This window comes from Oscarella lobularis, chromosome 13 (assembly GCF_947507565.1).
Source record: "Oscarella lobularis chromosome 13, ooOscLobu1.1, whole genome shotgun sequence".
Taxonomy (NCBI): Eukaryota; Metazoa; Porifera; class Homoscleromorpha; order Homosclerophorida; family Oscarellidae; genus Oscarella; species Oscarella lobularis.
This window is the reverse complement of record NC_089187.1, coordinates 560,880-578,856: the sequence shown is the minus strand read 5'-3', so window position 1 is coordinate 578,856 and position 17,977 is coordinate 560,880. Positions and strand designations below refer to the sequence as shown.

The window sequence follows — 17,977 nt, the reverse complement described above, 5'->3', positions numbered from 1 at the left end:
ATCGCCTCGGGGACGGGATCTAGAAAGCCTGGCGGACGCTTCTTGAACTGCAAATGATGAAAGAGAGCAATGAATGTCGATGTTCCCCTTTGCCACCGAAGAGTACCGGCAGACATTTATTTGCATAAACTGTTTTACTTTGGGGTTAACACATATATACCGTATATGCCTGTCAAATACAAAACCTTAGGAAAAACGCTGTCTTCTTTTCCTTTTTCGTCTACTCTCTTCTGCTGCATAGCTACGTCATTAGTTTTCTTAGATGCTCATGTATGTGTATATAAGACTGATCCGACGGATCGCATCTAATTCTTCATTTATAAACTGTTATCGGCATCCGCAGTGAGTGACGACCATGTTCGGATGCCTTTTGTGCTTTAGAACGTCGGGCTGCGGAAAGTAGAGCACGGCCAGCTCAGCAAATGCGGCCGGCGTGCACAAGACTTTCGGTATTCTATCGGAGAAACGGTGATGCATCGCCGCTTGAAGTGCACCGTGATTCGTATTCCACTCGTTGTTCTCCGCTATCGGATACCTGCACTCGCCCCGGCACACTCCGCCGTCAAACTGTCGAGGAGACAGAATCCAATCCGCCAAGCCAATCGAGTCTAACGTGATGTTGAGCGTCTTGCGCCGACACTGACGACGACGAGGAGAGTCGGCGTCGGGTGTGGGTGCAGCCGAGCCGGCCACGGACGCGGAGGCGACGTGTTCTCCGACCGTTGCACTTCGCCTCTCTCGCTGCTCCGCGTAGAACTCGTCGTCTTCGTCGTCGCTTATTTCCGCCGCCGCCGCCGTCATTTCGTACAGCTGACCGACGAGACTGTTGATGCGCGCCGCCGCCGCCGCCGCTCTGACGTCGCGCTTTCGTTTTGTCGACTCGTTTTGGTGAATGACGAGGAAGGGATGACGAGAGCAGTTGGCAGATCGTTTCACCACGCCGACCAAGTGTGGACTGTGGATCATCTTTTCGTTTACTTTCACTTTGATATCGAAACAAATACTCTCTTTGCCGTTCAGGACGTAGCTCCTGACGATCTTGCGAACATTCAGCGTCAGGCATTGCTCATTGCTGCAGTTGCTGCAGTTAAACGATCGTTTTGCAACCGCAGTTTCGTTCACGTAGGCAACAACAGTGAAGTTTTTGCACGCTTGATTGTGTCGTCGATAGTACGAAAGTTTTAGCTTGGCGTGAAGAATGGGGTCGTGAGCAGAGACGGAAGTCAAATTGAAGCAGACGAGTCGACTTTCGACATCTAAAGTAAAAGAATAATTAAGGGTCTCATTCCACGCATAAGATATCTCTATCTCTATCCGGAACCACAATTCGTTTAATTTAGGGGGGCAATCTTCCTCCTCCTCCTCTATTCAATCTAATTACATCTTAGAGACCCTCTAACCGTAGACACACGTGTCTGTCTAAATTGGTTCGACTTGGTTAGCACTAGGTGCGGAACCGAATAATAGGGCAAGCACAAATAAGTCGAAAGTAGGTCGTAACAGACACGATCACCTAAGTCCATTACGTCGATTCTGCGAAGAACGTGGCGGAATGAGTAACGCGTGAAGTAGCATGCAGCGGGCAAACGGGAACCGGATGTAACCCGGACAACTCGAGTCATCGTATGACGCGCGACGAGAAAAAGGCAGGGTTTGCGCGTGCATGCATCCATCAAAGGCTAGCATACACATATTCCAAGGGCCTCTTCACTACGCAAATACATTTCCTTTTCCCCTCTCCCCTTTTTACCGAAAGTGCTGAAGAGGGCTTCGACCGTTGTCGCCTTGCCGCTCTCGAGTTCGTCGCGTATGCACTGGGGCACGCATTTGGACGAAGGATGATGCAAGGGCGGCTCGGGCACGTTCAATAGGGTGAGAAAACTTTGCTTCAGTTCGTTCTGCACGTCGACGATTGGGTCGTACGTGCTCGAACTGTCGTCGAGGGTCGTCGCCGTCGCGACGGCGAGAAGCACACACGTGAGAACGATGTCAGAAATGTGCCACGTCATTTTCTTGAGCGATGGGGAGAGGAGTCGAGATTGACACACTGTTCGCGCCGACAGGGAGCTGACTGATGGTACAATCAGTGTCAGTCACGCAATATATAGGGTAGCTCAGTAAATTAGATCTAAGCCCGTCCGGCTATCGAAAAGAAACCAGTCGACGACGAACGCCTGTGTAAAGTTCGCGCCGCTGATCGGCTTCCAAGAACCGTTCAGACTCGAGCCGCGCTATTCTGCCACGGTGACTCCGTCTCGTTGAAGGTGATTTTACAAAGTTAGGCATGATTATGCACAACAGGCCAAGAGGAGCCATACAAGGCTCACGCTGTTTACCGGGCAAATCAAAGCCAGGCAGAGCGTTCCTAGGCAGTAACTCGATTGTCAGTGACCGCTTACGGATGCGCGTCTATTTCGACGTCTGCTCGCCGCGCGGTCTAGCTCCCGTAAGCCGAGCGAAAGAAACGGCGGGAACCCCAATCGCGTTGTCTCATAAACTCGACGAGTACGGCACAGTCGAGGAATGTTCGGAACCGAGCTAAATTTAGCCCCGGCAGAATTCTCGCCAGTCAAACGTGCGATCAGTCGCCACAACGCAATTGTCGCGGTTCGTCACTCCGCGCCAAGTCGATTCCATAAAGGGGCAATTTCGCTGGTGCCCAACCGCCTCTGTAAGTACTCTAGCAAGATTGCTACCAGATGACCGTGAACGAGATATCGGTGGTCTCAAACGCGATTTGCAACGACCAATGATTCGCCGACGGGACGCCAGCGCCTACTATTTAGTCCAAATATTTCTGGAACCGCGTCTCCGACTAGCAATGCCCTCCTAACTGGGTCAGACGGCTTTATTTCACCACAACAGGGGTCAATCCGCTTTAATGTAATACCAGCTACCCGACAAAGTGCCAAAAATTCCCAAACTCAGTGAACTGGAATTTGATTTTGAAATTTTCTCGCAATCCCCCCCTACCCTAACTGCCTATAGCTTAGACTTACGACTAACTGAAAGGAGGATCACTTTCGTCATTCTCTCGCGCGTCCTCTCCTCTCCCCTCCCGTTTCGCATTAATTACTAATAACTACAAATCGGACGACAGCGTCCCCATCGACAACGTTGTCGTCTTCAAACGCATCGGCGACGGCAAGCCAACGCCAGTGCCAGTAGTCGGCGAAAAGGACGGGTTGTACGCATTCGTCGAACGCGACGACGACGACGACGACGGCGGCGGACGCGCACTGCGCGAAGAACGACTTCCACCGCCGCCGCCGCTACCGTAACGATTCGACTGCGGCACGACGTCGCACGAGCTCGATCGTGCGACGGCAAGGGAAGAGGACGGCGAAGGACCGACATTGTATCGATTGCCCGGAGACGGCGGAGTCGCTCGCGTCATCGACGCGCTGCCGTAACGCGACGGCGTCGGCAAGTCGCTCGTCGCGCCGCTGCGTCCCGAATACGACGTTCGCACCCGATTGGAAAAGCGATCGACTTCCTTCATCAATCGTTCGCGCTCTTTCTTGCCGTACGCGAACTTCGGCGGCTGACTGTCGGAATGGTATCCTTTTGGACTATATCGGCCGTCGTCGGAGCTTTCGTAGTGATGAGGGCGCGTTTCGCTCGAATAGGACGCGGCGCCCGTGCTTCCCGTGCGACGAATGGGAAGAGAATTGCGAACACGCGCGAGCAAGTCAACGTGATCGGCGTGATCGCGCTGGTAGCGCTGAAACGCGTACTCGTCTTGCCGATCGCTTGAATACCCGCTCGCATGGAAAGAAGTCTCGTGTCGATTGGAAGGCGGCGGCGGTGGCGGCGGCGGCGGTGGATAGGAAGGATATGGACGATCGCTCATCGGCGATCGAGGCACGCCGACGCGTCGCGGCGATCCGAGGTCGTGGCTGAAGAAATTATTATGCCGCGACGCGGAACCGCGTTCGCTCATCGGCGACTGCGTCGCCGGAACGCTTCGTCGCGGCGATCGACTGCCGATGCTTCGTCGCGGCGACTGACTCTCGTCGCCGCTATACCGATTTGTCAATACAAGCCCGTCGTCGTTCGGCGGCGGCGGCGGCGGCCGTCGCTCATCGCCGTCGTCGTTCAATAGAGCGACGCGTTCGTCGCCGCCGCCGCCGTCCGATCGTGACGTCATTGATTTCCGCACGCGCGTCATGAGACGAGCGACTTCGCCCGGCGGAGGCGGCGGCGGACCCGACGTCGGCGGCGGCGGCGGCAAACATGCCGGTGGCGACGGTCGATTCAACGAATTGCTTCGATTTCCCGCCGACGTTGGACGAATTCGCGCCCGTTTGGGACTTCCCTATAAATAAAGACAGACGCGGCGATATATCAAAGAAACGACCAAAACAGAATTTCTCCTCCCACTCCGCCCTCTTTTGCGGTGTTCATCTTAACGAGAAATTTTGAGCCTAACTAAGGGCCCCGCGGCGGACCGCAGACGGCTTCGCGTTAGCCACGTGTGCTCCCCATTATGGTAAAACGAAGCTAAATTTGAGACCTGACACCTGACGGGCGGCAACGGATCTTTCCAGCCCACTCTTCAATTGAATATTCAAAGGTTCGCGGATTCGCCGCCCTGCCCCTCCTTGAGGGGGGTAGGACGGAGGGCTTCGGGGACCCACTTTTTCTACATTGACCCTTCAGAAGTCTCCTCTCACCTCCATAACTAGTGGCGATGACCTCAGCGAGCTCCGGTGAGATGACGGTGGCGGCGGAAACGATCCGTCGGACCAGTCGTCAGGCAAGTCCTTGAAAAAGGAGAAGAAAAAAAAGAGTCGCAGTCAAATTTCTTCGCTCTAATGAAATTCTCACTGCGTTCATCCGCACCTGGCCGTAGTTATCCGGAAAAGGCGGCAATGAATATTGACTGCTGTTCAAGCTGTTCGTTCCCGAAGCGAAACGAAGTCCCGATATAGAACGTGTCGGAGTAGAAAACTCGAGATCCGGCGGCGGAGGTGGTAAAGGTTCGATTGATCGACCTCGCAGCGGGGTGGAAGACTCGCTATCCGCTCTAGAAGAAAACAAGTCAATAACAACCGCAAAGGTGACGGCTCCAATGTGACGCTTCCTCACTCAATGTCTTCCAGAAGTGCTTCCGTGCTTCGACTCAGCGCGAGAAAGGGAGGCGGCGGCAGCAGTTCGTCCATGTCGTCGTACGCGCTCCTCGTTTGCAGACGAGGCAGCGGCGAGAGCCGAATGACGCTCGATGATCCCGACGACGACGGCGGCGGCAAGAGCGATTGGGGCGACAGAGGTGGCGGCGGCAGAGGCTGATTGAGAATTTTCAGACGATTTCGTGCCGGTGACGGAGGCGGCGGCGGCAAGAAAACTGGCTGAGGCGTCGGAGGTGGCGGCGGCGTCGGAGTGGATTCGGCGCGATTCTCGGGAAGAGGCGGTGGCGGAGCGGAGACGGGCGAGCGCTTATCGCGCGCCATTCCAATATCCTCCGCGCTGGAAACGGGCTTCCCTGTCGCCCCCGTAGTCGCCACAACCACTTCATCATCTTTTTCTTCATCTTTTTCATTTGATAGAGGAGTGGCTTCAGCTGTCTCCGTCGCCGCCTCTGCTTCAATGCGCTCGTCATCGCATTCCGCACGATTTCCGAGTCTGTCATCCTGCGTCACGACGAGATCCCCACGGCGATCTTCCGTCTTCGCGATGACGTTTTTCGATCTAGCAACGTCGTCCTGGTGTGGCATCGCCGGAAGCGCTCGGCGTTCCGCGAGAGGCGACGGCGAAAAGACGAGATGATCCTCGATGCCGTCGAAACTGCGACCAACCGGAGTCCCTCGTCGATTTTTCGTCGGATCGTCTTGCGGCGTTCTCGGTCGCGAATCCTTTCGCGAGCTCAACGACGACGGAGCGCTTCTCTTCCGATCCGGCGTTCGTCTCTCGTCCAAAATGACGTGACGAAGTCGCCGCGGCAGCGACGCGTCGCTTCGACTCGTCATCACGGCGACGACGCCTTCCTCCGCTTCTTCGCTGTCGACTTGAAGTCGTTGCGGCAGCGTCGCGTCGCTCCGACTCGCCACGACGCCGACGCCGCGAGGCGATCCCCGTCCGCTTTCGTCGACGACGGCGAGTTGAAATCGACGCGGCAACGAAGCGTCGCTTCGACTCGCGACGACTGCCGCCGACCCCGGCGGCGTTTCTCGTCGATCTTCTCTTCTCGCGCTCGAACGCGACGACGACGGCGGCAACGGCGGCGGCATGAACGGCGGCGGCGGCGGAGTCGCCGCGCTGTTTTCCCGCGGAGGATAGTAGGCGGGCGGCGGTTCGTCGTCGGTGGGTAGGCCGGGCCCCGCGGCGACGGGTCGAGTCGGCGCAATGACGGGCGTGATTCGTCCCGGCGTAGCAGATGGACTGTGGTATTGGGAAACGGGCGCGCTGCCGCCTGAAGCTCCCGCTGTTTGACTGGAGGAAATTCTCTCTCACTACATATAAGTGACTTTTACTTTTCTTTTGTTTCTTACGATCTCGAGTATTGACTGAATGCCGATCTTTCTCGGATTCGTTGTCGCGCTCGCTGGCTGCCTTCCATCGAGTCCGGCGACGTCATGGCGCGATCTCGCATCTCCGTCATCGCCGTCACTATGGCGCCAGATACCTGAGCGATCGCCGTTTCCGCGCTTGGCGGCTGTGGACTCGTTTGCCGATTGTCGTTTGCAGCGAGAGCGAGTTCGGAGCCCGTTCTGCTGCTCGGTTGACTGCTTGCCGCGCTGCTGCTTATGCTGCTTTGACAGCTGCTGGTCTGCGACGGCTGGCGAAAACGACTCGATTGGCGATCCCACGCACTCGGCACGCTGGATCCGCTGGCAGTCGGCGACTGCACTGAGGATGACACTGCTGACGGCAGTTGAATTCTACACAGAATTTCATAGCAATGTTTTCTACGTATTTCAAGATCAATTTCTATTTCGGAGTTCAAAAAAAGTCAATTACACGTAACGATTTCCGGGTTATCACATTTGCTTGGGGGGTGGGGGGAAAAAGTCCTTAGCCTAAGTGCACGCTCCTCGTTGGGCCATGAAAATGCACATAACCCTCATTTTCCCCTAAAACGATTACGACTACTCCCCGGTACACGGGGGCCCCTACTACCCTTCGCATTTCCTGTTTTCAAAGAGGAGCAAAGACCCCCCAAAAACTATGGTAATAAACAAGGGGCGCTAAGCCTCCTACGACGTCTCCTAGAAACCCCCGCCCCGCGGTCCCGCCCCTCTCCACCGGACGTACGTACCTCCCGCTCGACGACGGCGCCGACGTTTTCCGGTGAGTCCATCGCGACGGATCGATATTATTCCGCACGGCGTGATGCGACCGAAGCGACGTCGCGCGCGCGAACATCGGATTGTCGGCGCCGGCGCCGTCGACTCGCAAACCGTCGGCGCCGCAGAAGGATCGGCGCATGTATCGTCGGCTCGGCGTTCTACGCCACAAAGGAAGAACAATAAATAAATAAAATTAATCACCTATCATTCGAGACGTAATGGGCTGGCAAGACAAAATATACTCTCTCTCTCTCTCTCTCTCTCACCGTTGAAATTTCGGTTCTCGTCGCAACTTTTTCGCCGCGTCTTTATCCGCCTGCCACTGCGTTCGTCCGCTGCGCGGAGAAAAATCAATAGGACCGAGATATTCTTTTTTTTTCCCTTATGTTCCCCCTACCTGAATCGATGTTTCGATGTGCGTCGAAAGAAGCTCAGTTTCGAGTGCTTCGGCTCGACGGGCGGCTCGAGTAGACGAAAGAACGTGTGATGATCGAGAGCGCATTTCCACAATCGCTTGCACGCGCGACTACTGTGCAAGACGAACGTGAGCGTCGCGTCGCGATCGCCAGTCTAGGAAAAAGAAAAAAATGTTATTTATTAAAAAAATTCAGCCCCGTTTTTTTTTTTTCGACTTCTCACTTCTTTCCCCGACGTGCGCACGTAGAATTTCCTCCGTTTAAAGGCGACGTCGCGAATTCGGGGCCTAACGTAAGCGAATATAGACAAATCCGGATGTGGGTTCGCTAAAGGAGCGGAGGGGGCTCACCACAGAAACGAAGCCACTTTCGTCTTTCCCTGCAAAACGATGACGCCGTTGGGTGTGAGACCGAGTTTAACGGCCACTTTGTCGACGCCCTGCACGCGGGACGGGGAGGGCCGAGGTATCGGAACACATTGTCTCGTGTTGACATAAGGAAGACTTACGACGACTTCGTGAAAGTCGACACCGTACAGGTCCAACCACTTTGCTCTGTGAAGAAATGTCGCTTCGGCTGTCGCCGGCGTTTGACCTCTGAAAATTTATGACGTCAGAAATTTCGATCGAAGCGCGCGCGCTACTTCTCTCGCGACTCACTTTAGAGCTTTGTGCAATTCGGCGATTTCTTCTTCGAGACTTTCGGTCTAGAAGGGCGGTTATCGTTCATCTAGCGTTATTCTTGCCCCCAGCGAAAAGCGCGCGCCCACCTGTGTTGGAAGGAATCGAAATTCGGATACGTAGCCGCGATCGTGGGTGTTCGGGTCATAATCGCCGAGCTCAGCTGCGCACACACACGCGAGCAGTTAAACAACATTATACAAATGAGATGGCGATTAGCATTCCTTCGCCACCCTACCCTTCCACTCACATTGAATGGCGAGTGCGAATAGTTCGGCGGCGATGCGAAACGGCGGATCGAGCCTGGGGGGGGGAGGGAGAAGAAGGGGAGGGTGATTCGTTTTTTTTCTTTTCGGAGAAAGGGGAGCCCACTTACTTTCCCGAGGCTAGATCGCGTTTGAGTTGTTGGAAGAATAGATAGCGCGTCAGCTCTTCGCGTATTTTCGCCGGATCGGGCACGTAGAATCGAACGGCGAACTCGAGACAGAATGGACCTTTTTTTATAGAGAGTATTTAGCAATGGAATCGCGAACGAGAGAACCGCTTTACGTTTCAGTTGCTTCTTGAGTGTCTTTAGTGGATTGAGCCATTGCTGTCAAAGGGGAAACGAGAAAAAGACTCGATAAGCGACGACAAGATTTCTTTCATACGCGCGCCACGCCCCTTATGAACCCCCCTTCGCCTTTTCTCGAAGGCTCGTTTAACCGCGTCCGCGAAGAGCGCCAGCGCGCGCGACGCGCGGCTTCACCGACGCCGCGCTCGCTGCGTCAAAACGCCGGATCGAGCCATCACTATCAGGCGCGAACATCTCTTGTACACAACCCACCCCCTTTCGCCCACTCATGCAAATCACGAGAAAAAATAGAGAGGGACCGCGTTTATTATTTTCCCTTCGTACTCGTTCGTCGTCTTCGTCCTGATACGTCAGCCCGAAGTACTCTCGCTCGTCGAGATCGAGTTCCCAGAAGACGTGATCCAATACGACTTGGGCCTTCGATCTTTTCTAAAACACACGCGCGGGGCATGAACACGTGCAGGCGACCGCAGTGTTATCGAGCCTGATTGGCGGACACGCTACTACATCCCAGATGGGACGAAAACGAACCGCAGCCGGCGAAAAAAAAACGGGCGACACGCCATGCATCCGCGCGCTCGCGCTCGCGATTTATCGAAAGCGCGAACGCGACGTCATCGCGCATTTTTTCCCCTCCAGGGCGCTCGTGCGCTCCCCCCCTTGTTTACACCCTTTTTTAGAAAGGTTCGGTCTCGCTGCTTCGAGGCGATTTTCCCGTCTTTGTTTCGCGGGTACCGGGATCGATGTCGGACGTGATTCGCTTTGGCTTCGCGCGGGACCCCGGTCCCCGTTCTCGCGGCTTCTTTGGCTTACTGGGAAATCGTGGCTGATTTGCGTGTCGTCGAGGAGGCGAATTTGGCATCGGTAGTGGCTCTTTCTCGGCGCGTCGATGTAGCCTTGCATGCTCGAGTCGCCGTTCGGTTTTCGTCGGCCGAATCGCATCGTTTTCGTTGTCGCGTCTCGTCCTGCTTCTTCTTCGCGATGTCCTGCTGCGATGTGGGATTGGGTCGCGGTGACGTTGCGCAGTGCGGGATAACCGCAGGAGGTTCGTAAGCGATGTCTCTCGCCCTTCGCGACGACGCACGTCCTGATGATGAGCACTGGGCCGCGAGTGGTTCTCTCACGGCGCGTTGATTTCAACTGCTTCCGCATTCGATGCCTAATATGGATAACAAATTCCGGTCAGATAAAGCAATTGATTTTGTCCATACAAAAAGACACGGAAAAACAACGAACGCGCTGGAAAGCAGTCCTCAACGTACACCGAGTCAGCAGTACTATAAGACACGAAAAACAACTCGGAATCGCTACTGCATCTGAATTAACCTTCAAAGCAGTATATACGGTCGCAAGATGAGCTCGTAAATGGCTTCAAGTAGTATACGTAATAAGACTGACAATTGACTACCCTAATGCTGACGCTATAGGCACAGCACTTTCCGTTGTAATGAAAACATACAGTGCGCTGAACTTCTTCGCCAATTACACGCGGATGCCCTCCCTGCAACCATCCAGGCCGGTTAGTACCACAAATATAAGTTGTACCCGACGGGCAAGTATCAATCATTTTTTGCACTGTTCCATGCCTCTCATAGCGATACCAGCCGTCCGTCAAACCAGACGGGTCGCTACAAGTCCTAGTATTATCGTCGTGCTTTGTTTGCGCAGTGTTCGACACTCTTCTCCATGCCTCGTCTAAAATGCGATAATTAAAGCACTGAGCGGGTAGAGCTGACGGTGGTAATATTCCAGTCTCTCCTTTCTGGCCTTTAGGCCCCAAACCTCCGTAACTCCCTTTGTCACCTTTGACTCCTTTCAATCCTCTTTCCCCAATCTCACCTTTCCGTCCCTCTGGACCTGTTATGCCTGCAGGACCTCTCGCTCCCTGCACTCCTTTTCTTCCTTTTGCACCCTTTTCTCCCTCTGAACCGGGAAGACCCGGCTCTCCTCTCACACCTGGCGATCCATCTTTCCCCGTTGCACCCCTTGGACCCAACTTTCCCGGCAACCCGCTATCTCCTTGAACACCGGGAAGTCCTAATCCTGGTTCTCCCTTAGCCCCTTTCTCTGTGAGCCCCTTGCTTCCTTTGTCTCCTTTTGATCCCTTTTCTCCAGGTTTCCCTGGTTGTCCTGGTTGCCCAGGCTGCCCATGACCTCCCGCCTCCCCCTTTTTTCCTTGCAGACCTGTCGTTCCTGCAGGACCTTGAGGTCCAGAACTTCCATGATCCCCCTTGTCTCCTTTGTCGCCATCTTCTCCTTTCAAACCGAGGCCAGGTGGACCTCTCGCCCCTGTTGGACCTTGGTCTCCTGTTAATCCGTTTTCGCCCTTATTTCCCTCTGGACCAACTGGACCAGGAAGACCCCGCTCTCCTCTCACACCCGGAAATCCGTCTTCTCCCGTCTCACCCTTTTGTCCTTTTGAACCAAGCTTTCCCTGGGGCCCAATACCTCCTCTAACACCCGGCTGTCCCTGCTGCCCCGGCTGCCCATCTTTTCCTTCTTCCCCCGCTTCTCCTTTACCTCCTTTCAGCCCTCGTTCACCCTTTTCTCCTCGTTGACCAGGTCCTCCGGCATAGCCAGGAAACCCTGGTTGTCCCGAAGCTCCCGTTTGCCCTTTGTCACCTTTGGGCCCAGGCAAACAATATTTTTCATCTGGTGCGCAAAGTGTTTTCATGGCAGTCATAAACGCTCTAGTCAAGGTTTCAGCAAGAGACTCTTCTTCGGAGCTCCGTCTCGCCCGCATCGTAGAATCGCCTGGTGACCGGGAGTCAAAGTCCGACGTCTTTCCGTTAAGTAAAGTTTGAAAAAAGGCATCATTAATGCCCATTTTTTCGAATACCGACCCATCAATACCATGGCTACCGACTTTCTTTTTCAACTCTTTAACTTCTACGCTTAGACTGTCATACGAAGTCTTCATCCACAGCATACCTATCATCAAGCTTCCTAACAGGAGAGCCTGCAGAACCCAACCGCACGACATCCAAAAGTTTTCCTTATTGTTGTTTTTCTCGCCCATCTTCGTCGTAAACAAGAGACGGAACATGCGCACTCAGCTGCATGACAGCACCCACTAAAAATACTCCTACTGCCACATTAGGGAGTGGTTCCCTCACAACGCATTGATTTCAACTGCTTCCGTTTGATGCCTAATATAGATAAACAAATTCCAGTCTGAATATAATGCTGTGTACCATACTTTGTATGGATCAAATCAATTGCTTTATCAGCCATCAAAACAGTAGACTTTGTAACAACCAACTTGTTTAAAATAGTACACGTAGAAAGACTGACAATTGGTAACCCTGATATTTATTGGATCTTTGCAACAGTTGCCGCTGTAGTGAAAGCACACGGTGCGCTGAACTTCTTCACCAATTACGCGTGGATGCCCTCCCTGCAGCCATCCTATTTCATCGGAACCGCAAAGGTAACTTGTACCTGATGGACAGGTATCAATCATTTTTCTCGTTCTTCCGTGCCTCTCATATCGATACCACCCGTCAGTCAAACCAGAGCTTCCCCCACAGGAAGTAGATGTAGTATCAGCGTGTTGTGCGGCTGCTGTGTTTGACACTCTTCTCCATGCTTCATTTAAAATGCGATAATTAGAGCATTGAGCAGGCAGGGCTGACGGTGGTAAAATACCAGTCTCTCCTTTCTGGCCTTTAGACCCATAATTTCCTTTGTCACCTTTGACTCCTTTCAATCCATTTTGCCCAATCTCACCTTTCCGGCCCTGTGGGCCTGTCATGCCTGCAGGACCTGGCTTTCCTATTCTTCCCTGTAATCCGGTTTCCCCTCTTTCACCCCTCTTTCCCTCTGGACCCACGGAACCTAGAGGGCCTGGCTTCGCGTTCACACCTGGTAGTCCGTCTTTTCCCGCTTCACCCCTTGGACCCCGCTCTCCCTGCCGTCCATTATTTCCTTGAATACCCGGAAGTCCTAGTCCAGGTTCTCCTTTAGACCCTTTCACTATAGTCTGATTTCCTGCGGAGCCCTTGCTACCTCTGTCTCCTTTAGATCCCTTTTCTCCAGGTTTTCCTGGTTGCCCAGGTTGCCCTGGCTGCCCTTGCCCTTCTCTCGCTTCTCCCTTTTCTCCTCGTTCGCCTTGTTGCCCTGGCGCCCCATCATAGCCAGGATAACCCGGCTGTCCTTGAGCTCCCGCTTCTCCCTTGTCTCCTTTCTGTCCAGGCAAACAATACTTCTCACCTGGCTCGCAAAGCGTTTTTAGAGCAGTCATAAGTACTCTTGTCAAGCTTTCGGTACTCCTTCTGGTGCGTTCCTTCGAATCGCCAAACGTCATGACGTCGGTCCTCAACATGTGAAAAAATGTGTCGTTAATGCCCACTGTTTCCATATCCGAGGTATTAATAGTTATACCAGACTGGGACTGGAAACATTTCGTCAGCTTGTTATTCAGCTCTTCGAGCTGGCTGTCATATGAAATCTTCAACCAGAGCATTCCAATTGCTAAGCTGCCAGATAGGAAAAACTGAAAAACGTGTGGTAGCCGAAAGCGCCACAAATTCTTCTCTTCCCGTTTACTCATCCTTACTGTACTCATCGACGGTGAATACCGGCACGTGCGCACTTCAACCACAGATATCTATGCGTCACCAGATCTGGATCTAAGAAGAGAAAAAAAGACAAACATTTAACACACATCACGTTGAAGGCAAACGTTTAGAACCATCATGCATGCAGTCAGTGTTTAGCTGTAAGCACGACAGTTATAAAGGCAGCTTTGAAACTAACCTTCAAAGCAATAGATCAAGTTACACAGCCTAAGCTCTGCGTAAGTGTCTTTGAAGTAGTAGACGTAATAAGAACCACAATTGGTGACTCGTATTTTAAACTGATAGCGACAACAGTCTCCGCTTGCATAGAAACAAACGGTGCGTTCAACGTCCTGACCAACTGCAGTCGGATGTCCTCCAAATAACCACCCAGGGTAGGTTGACCCACACGTGCTCTTCAGTGGACAAGTCTCTATCATTTGTTTAGAACCGTCACGCACATAACGATGCCAACCAGCAGTTAAGCCTGATCTCGGTGAGCACCTGACACTCACCGTATCATCACGATTTTCATCTCTAGTGTAAGACACTCTCCTCCAGTTTTCCCCTAGAATGCGGTTAGAAGAGCATTGTGCTGGCAGGGATGCCGGTTCAGTAGGAGTAGGTTTTTCTCCACTCTCCCCTTTATCACCCTTATCTCCTCTTAGGCCTTTGGAACCCTTGTCTCCTTTTTCTCCCGGAAGTCCGACACCAGTTGCACCTCTGGAACCCTTTTCCCCTTTTGAAACAGGCGCCTTGTCTCCCTTATCGCCTTTAGTTCCCTTTAGTCCTGGCTCCCCTTTGAAGCCTGGATATCCTGGTTGCCCTTGTTTGCCTTGATCCCCTTTCCGCCCAGGTAAACATAAACTCTCGTCCGGAGCACAAAGCTGCTTCAGAGCCGTCATAAACACTCTAGTCATGCTACTGACAAGGGACTCTGCTTCGTCTCCACTAACAACGCTTCGCTTCTTTCTTGCTAGAGACTCGCTAAACTGTCTAAAGACGATCGATTGCGAAAGGAAGTCGAGGGTGCTCATTTCGTCCAAATTCGCGTCATCGTTTTCGGACTGAACCTGCTGTATTTCATCAAGCCGTGACTTCAACTTCTCAATCTCCGCCTGCATTGTGGTCTGCAACTGATTAAATTTGCGATCGTAAGAGAGCTTCATCCAAAGAACTGCGCCACTCAACAGAAAAAACAGCAAAACGAATGGCAGCAAAGAAACCCCCTTTTTCTCACACGTACTCATCTTCGTCGCAAACAAAGGACTGGGGACCGAACTTGCGCACGCAGCTGACAGCACCCACTAAAAAACTCCCACTTGCTTCACTGAAAACAGAAGGAAAACGATCCAAGGCTTACTGGGAAATCGTGGCTGATTTGCGTTCGACACGTGCCTTGAGAGATTCGTTTTTCGTTTCGAAATGCGACTCCTGGCGCTTTCCAACTCGCGAACGCGCCGCATTTGTTCGTTTTTCGTTAGCGAGTGGACGCGCGTTGATTTCAACTGCTTCCGCATGGAGGATACATGTAACAAAATTCCGGTCTGATAAAGCAAATTGATTTTTTCCATGAAAAAACAACGAACGCGCTGATAACCAGTGGTCAACAAACACGAAGTCAATTGTACTGCAAGACAAAAAACGACACGGATACTATTCCTGAATCAACCTTCAAAGCAGTACACACGGTTGCACGTTGGATACGAAAATGGCGTCAAGTAGTAGACATAATACGATTGACAATTGATAACCTTAATGTTGACGCGATCGAAGCAGCAGTTTCCGTTGTAATGAAAGCACACGGTGCGTTGAACTTCTTTGCCAATTACACGCGGATGTTCTCCCTGCAACCATCCAGGCCAGTCGGTACCACAAATATATGGTGTACCCAATGGACAAGTATCGAGCATTCTCTGTACTGTTCCGCGCCTCTCATAACGATACCACCCGTCCGTCAAACCAGACGGATCGCTACAAGAATTAGTAGTATCGTCGCGCCGTGTTTGCGCAGTGTTCGACACTCTTCTCCATGCCTCGTCTAAAATGCGATGATTAGAGCACTGAGCCGGTAGGGCTGACCGCGGTAATAATCCGGTCTCTCCTTTCTGGCCTTTAGGTCCTAAACCTCCGTGACTTCCTTTGTCACCTTTCCAACCTTTTTCGCCAATCTCGCCTCTCTGTCCCTCTGCACCTGTCATTCCTGCAGGACCTCTTGCTCCCTGTAATCCCTTTTCTCCTTTTTTGCCCTTTTCTCCCTTTGGACCGGGAAAACCTGGCAATCCATCCATCCCCTTTGCACCCTTTGGACCCATAGGCCCGTTATCTCCTTGAACACCGGGAATTCCTAATCCTGGTTCCCCCTTAGACCCTTTTTCTGTGAGACCCTTACTTCCTTTGTCTCCTTTTGATCCCTTTTCTCCCGGATTTCCTGATTGTCCTGGCTGCCCATGGCGTCCTGCTTCTCCCTTTTTTCCTTGTAGACCTGTCGCTCCCGCAGGACCACGAGGTCCAGAACTTCCATTATCCCCTTTGCTGCCTTTGGCTCCTTTCAAACCGTTTTGTCCCACTTCGCCTTTCAAGCCAGGTGAACCTGTCGCGCCTGACGGACCTTGATCTCCTGTCAATCCTGTTTCACCCTTTGGGCCAATATCTCCTCTAACACCCGGCTGGCCCGGCTTCCCGTCTCTTCCCTCCTCTCCCGCTTCTCCTTTGGCTCCTTTCAGTCCTCGTTCACCCTTTATTCCGGGAAGACCAGGTCCTCCGGCATAGCCGGGAAAGCCTGGTTGTCCTGAAGTCCCCGTTTCTCCTTTGTTTCCTTTGGGCCCAGGTAAACAATATTTTTCATCTGGTGCACAGAGTGTTTTCATGGCAGTCATAAAAGCTCTAGTCAAGGTTTCAGCAAGAGACTCTGCTTCGGAACTCCGTCTTGAGCGCATTGTAGAATCGCCTGGTAACCGGGAGTCCAAGTCAGACATCATTGAGTTTGCGTTCAACAAAGTATGATAAAAGGCATCGTTGATGTCTATCTTTTCAAAACCCGACCCATCAATACCGTGACTACTGACTTTCTTCTTCAACTCTTCAAATTCGACACTTATTCTGTTGCACGAAATCTTCACCCACAGGATTCCAATCACTAAGCCGCCTAACAGAAGAACCTGCAAAACGCAAACGTACGACCGCCAAGAGCTCTCTTCACCCATCTTCGTAAAACCTGACTGAGCATGCGTCCTCATCCCACTTTTGGCTACCCACACAAGAATTCACACTGACTACAAAGGGTGAGAAATCAACCGCAAGCAAATATTATTATTATAACCAATACTAACCCCTCCCGCCCGCCCAAAGTACCTGAGAGGCGTTCAACTGTAAGAAAAACGACTGAACACATCAAAGTAATGATCCATTCAAAGAAAGAGGTCTAAAACAAAGCCACTAAGAGCTTCAAAACGTAACATCAAGCAAAGTAAATCTGTAGTCCTGGTGGCCCCAGCTGTCCAGCTAATCCTTTTCATCTCCTTTCTCCCCTGTCTCCTCGTGGCCCTGGTATCCCTGGTAGCCCTGGTAGCCCTTGCCATCCTCTAAATCCCTTGGCTCCCTTAGTTCCCCCAACACCCTTGGCGCCTTTAGTTCCCATGACACCCTTTGCTCCCTTACTTCCCTTGATACCCTCGACTCCTTTATTTCCCTTGACACCCAGACCCTTGGCTCCTTTACTTCCCTCGACACCCTTGGCTCCTTTACTTCCCTTGATACCATTGACTCCTTTACTTCCTTTGACACTCAGACCCCTGACTCCCCTGACTCCTCTACTTCCGTGGATACCCTTAAATCCTCTAATTCCCATGTCTCCCTTACTTCCCTTCACTCCCCCGGGGCCTTGCCTTCCGTCTTCTCCTTTAATTCCCATGTCTCCCTTGGCTCCCACTTCACCTTTTGGCCCACGCCCTCCAGGGTTACCTTGCTCTCCCTTTTGTGCAGACAAACAATACTTTTTATCTGCCGCACAGAGTTCTTCTAAAGCCGCCGCGACAAGCGTTGTCATGTTATTGCCTATCGTTACGTCATTAGCAGCCAGAGATTCCGATTCAAAACTCCGCTTTGCGCGTGTCATGGACCCCTTTGATGACGTGACTGCCTCAGCAATCAGCAAAGTTTCACTTGATGACGCCTTGTCATTGTCATTTCGCAGAACTAAGCTATCACTACCAAACTGGGAATAGGTATCAATCTCTTTCTTCATTTCCGTCTCTGGACTCCTTCCTTCTTGCCTCAACCGTAGCTCGTTCAACTGGCTGTCATAGGACATCTTCATCAACAGCATACCAATGATCAAGACACCCAACAGAAGGACCTGCAGAACGCAAATGTACGGCAGCCAAGAGCTCCCATTAGTCTTGTTTTTTTCACCCATCTTCGTATCTTCAGGAACTGAACATGCGCATTAAGCTGACAG

The 17,977-nt window shown here is 52.4% G+C and overlaps 4 protein-coding genes across 5 annotated transcripts; all 4 read right to left on the bottom strand.

The window, feature by feature from the left end:
- Window positions 1-98: 98 nt before the first annotated feature.
- Window positions 99-2,729, bottom strand: LOC136194646 (bone morphogenetic protein 7-like). The gene is made up of 2 exons (XM_065983843.1): window positions 1,751-2,729; window positions 99-1,256 (listed from the first exon to the last, which is right to left on the bottom strand). The coding sequence occupies exons 1-2, from the start codon at window positions 2,007-2,009 to the stop codon at window positions 328-330; spliced, it is 1,188 nt and encodes a 395-aa protein (XP_065839915.1). The 5' UTR covers window positions 2,010-2,729; the 3' UTR covers window positions 99-327.
- A 101-nt stretch (window positions 2,730-2,830) lies between these two features.
- Window positions 2,831-10,047, bottom strand: LOC136194638 (uncharacterized). Of its 2 annotated transcripts, none has more exons than XM_065983831.1 (18): window positions 9,773-10,047; window positions 9,284-9,388; window positions 8,935-8,977; window positions 8,762-8,879; window positions 8,636-8,688; window positions 8,475-8,548; window positions 8,365-8,411; window positions 8,214-8,301; window positions 8,056-8,144; window positions 7,929-7,992; window positions 7,687-7,859; window positions 7,556-7,624; window positions 7,259-7,447; window positions 6,492-6,881; window positions 5,092-6,432; window positions 4,831-5,029; window positions 4,677-4,766; window positions 2,831-4,318 (listed from the first exon to the last, which is right to left on the bottom strand). In XM_065983831.1, exons 1-18 carry the CDS (start codon window positions 9,899-9,901, stop codon window positions 3,083-3,085), a joined length of 4,497 nt encoding a protein of 1,498 aa, XP_065839903.1. In that variant the 5' UTR covers window positions 9,902-10,047; the 3' UTR covers window positions 2,831-3,082. The 2 variants fall into 2 exon arrangements, with proteins under 2 accessions (XP_065839903.1, XP_065839904.1); XM_065983832.1 differs by having other exon boundaries at window positions 4,846-5,029.
- LOC136194643 (collagen alpha-2(I) chain-like) lies at window positions 9,904-12,005 on the bottom strand. Its single transcript, XM_065983839.1, has one exon. The coding sequence runs from the start codon at window positions 12,003-12,005 to the stop codon at window positions 10,281-10,283; it is 1,725 nt and encodes a 574-aa protein (XP_065839911.1). The 3' UTR covers window positions 9,904-10,280.
- Window positions 12,006-12,185: 180 nt separating this feature from the next.
- On the bottom strand, window positions 12,186-17,935 carry LOC136194834 (collagen alpha-1(I) chain-like). Its single transcript, XM_065984088.1, has 5 exons — window positions 17,041-17,935; window positions 15,191-16,786; window positions 14,882-14,997; window positions 13,718-14,825; window positions 12,186-13,552 (listed from the first exon to the last, which is right to left on the bottom strand). Exons 1-5 carry the CDS (start codon window positions 17,933-17,935, stop codon window positions 12,186-12,188), a joined length of 5,082 nt encoding a protein of 1,693 aa, XP_065840160.1.
- Window positions 17,936-17,977: the final 42 nt, after the last annotated feature.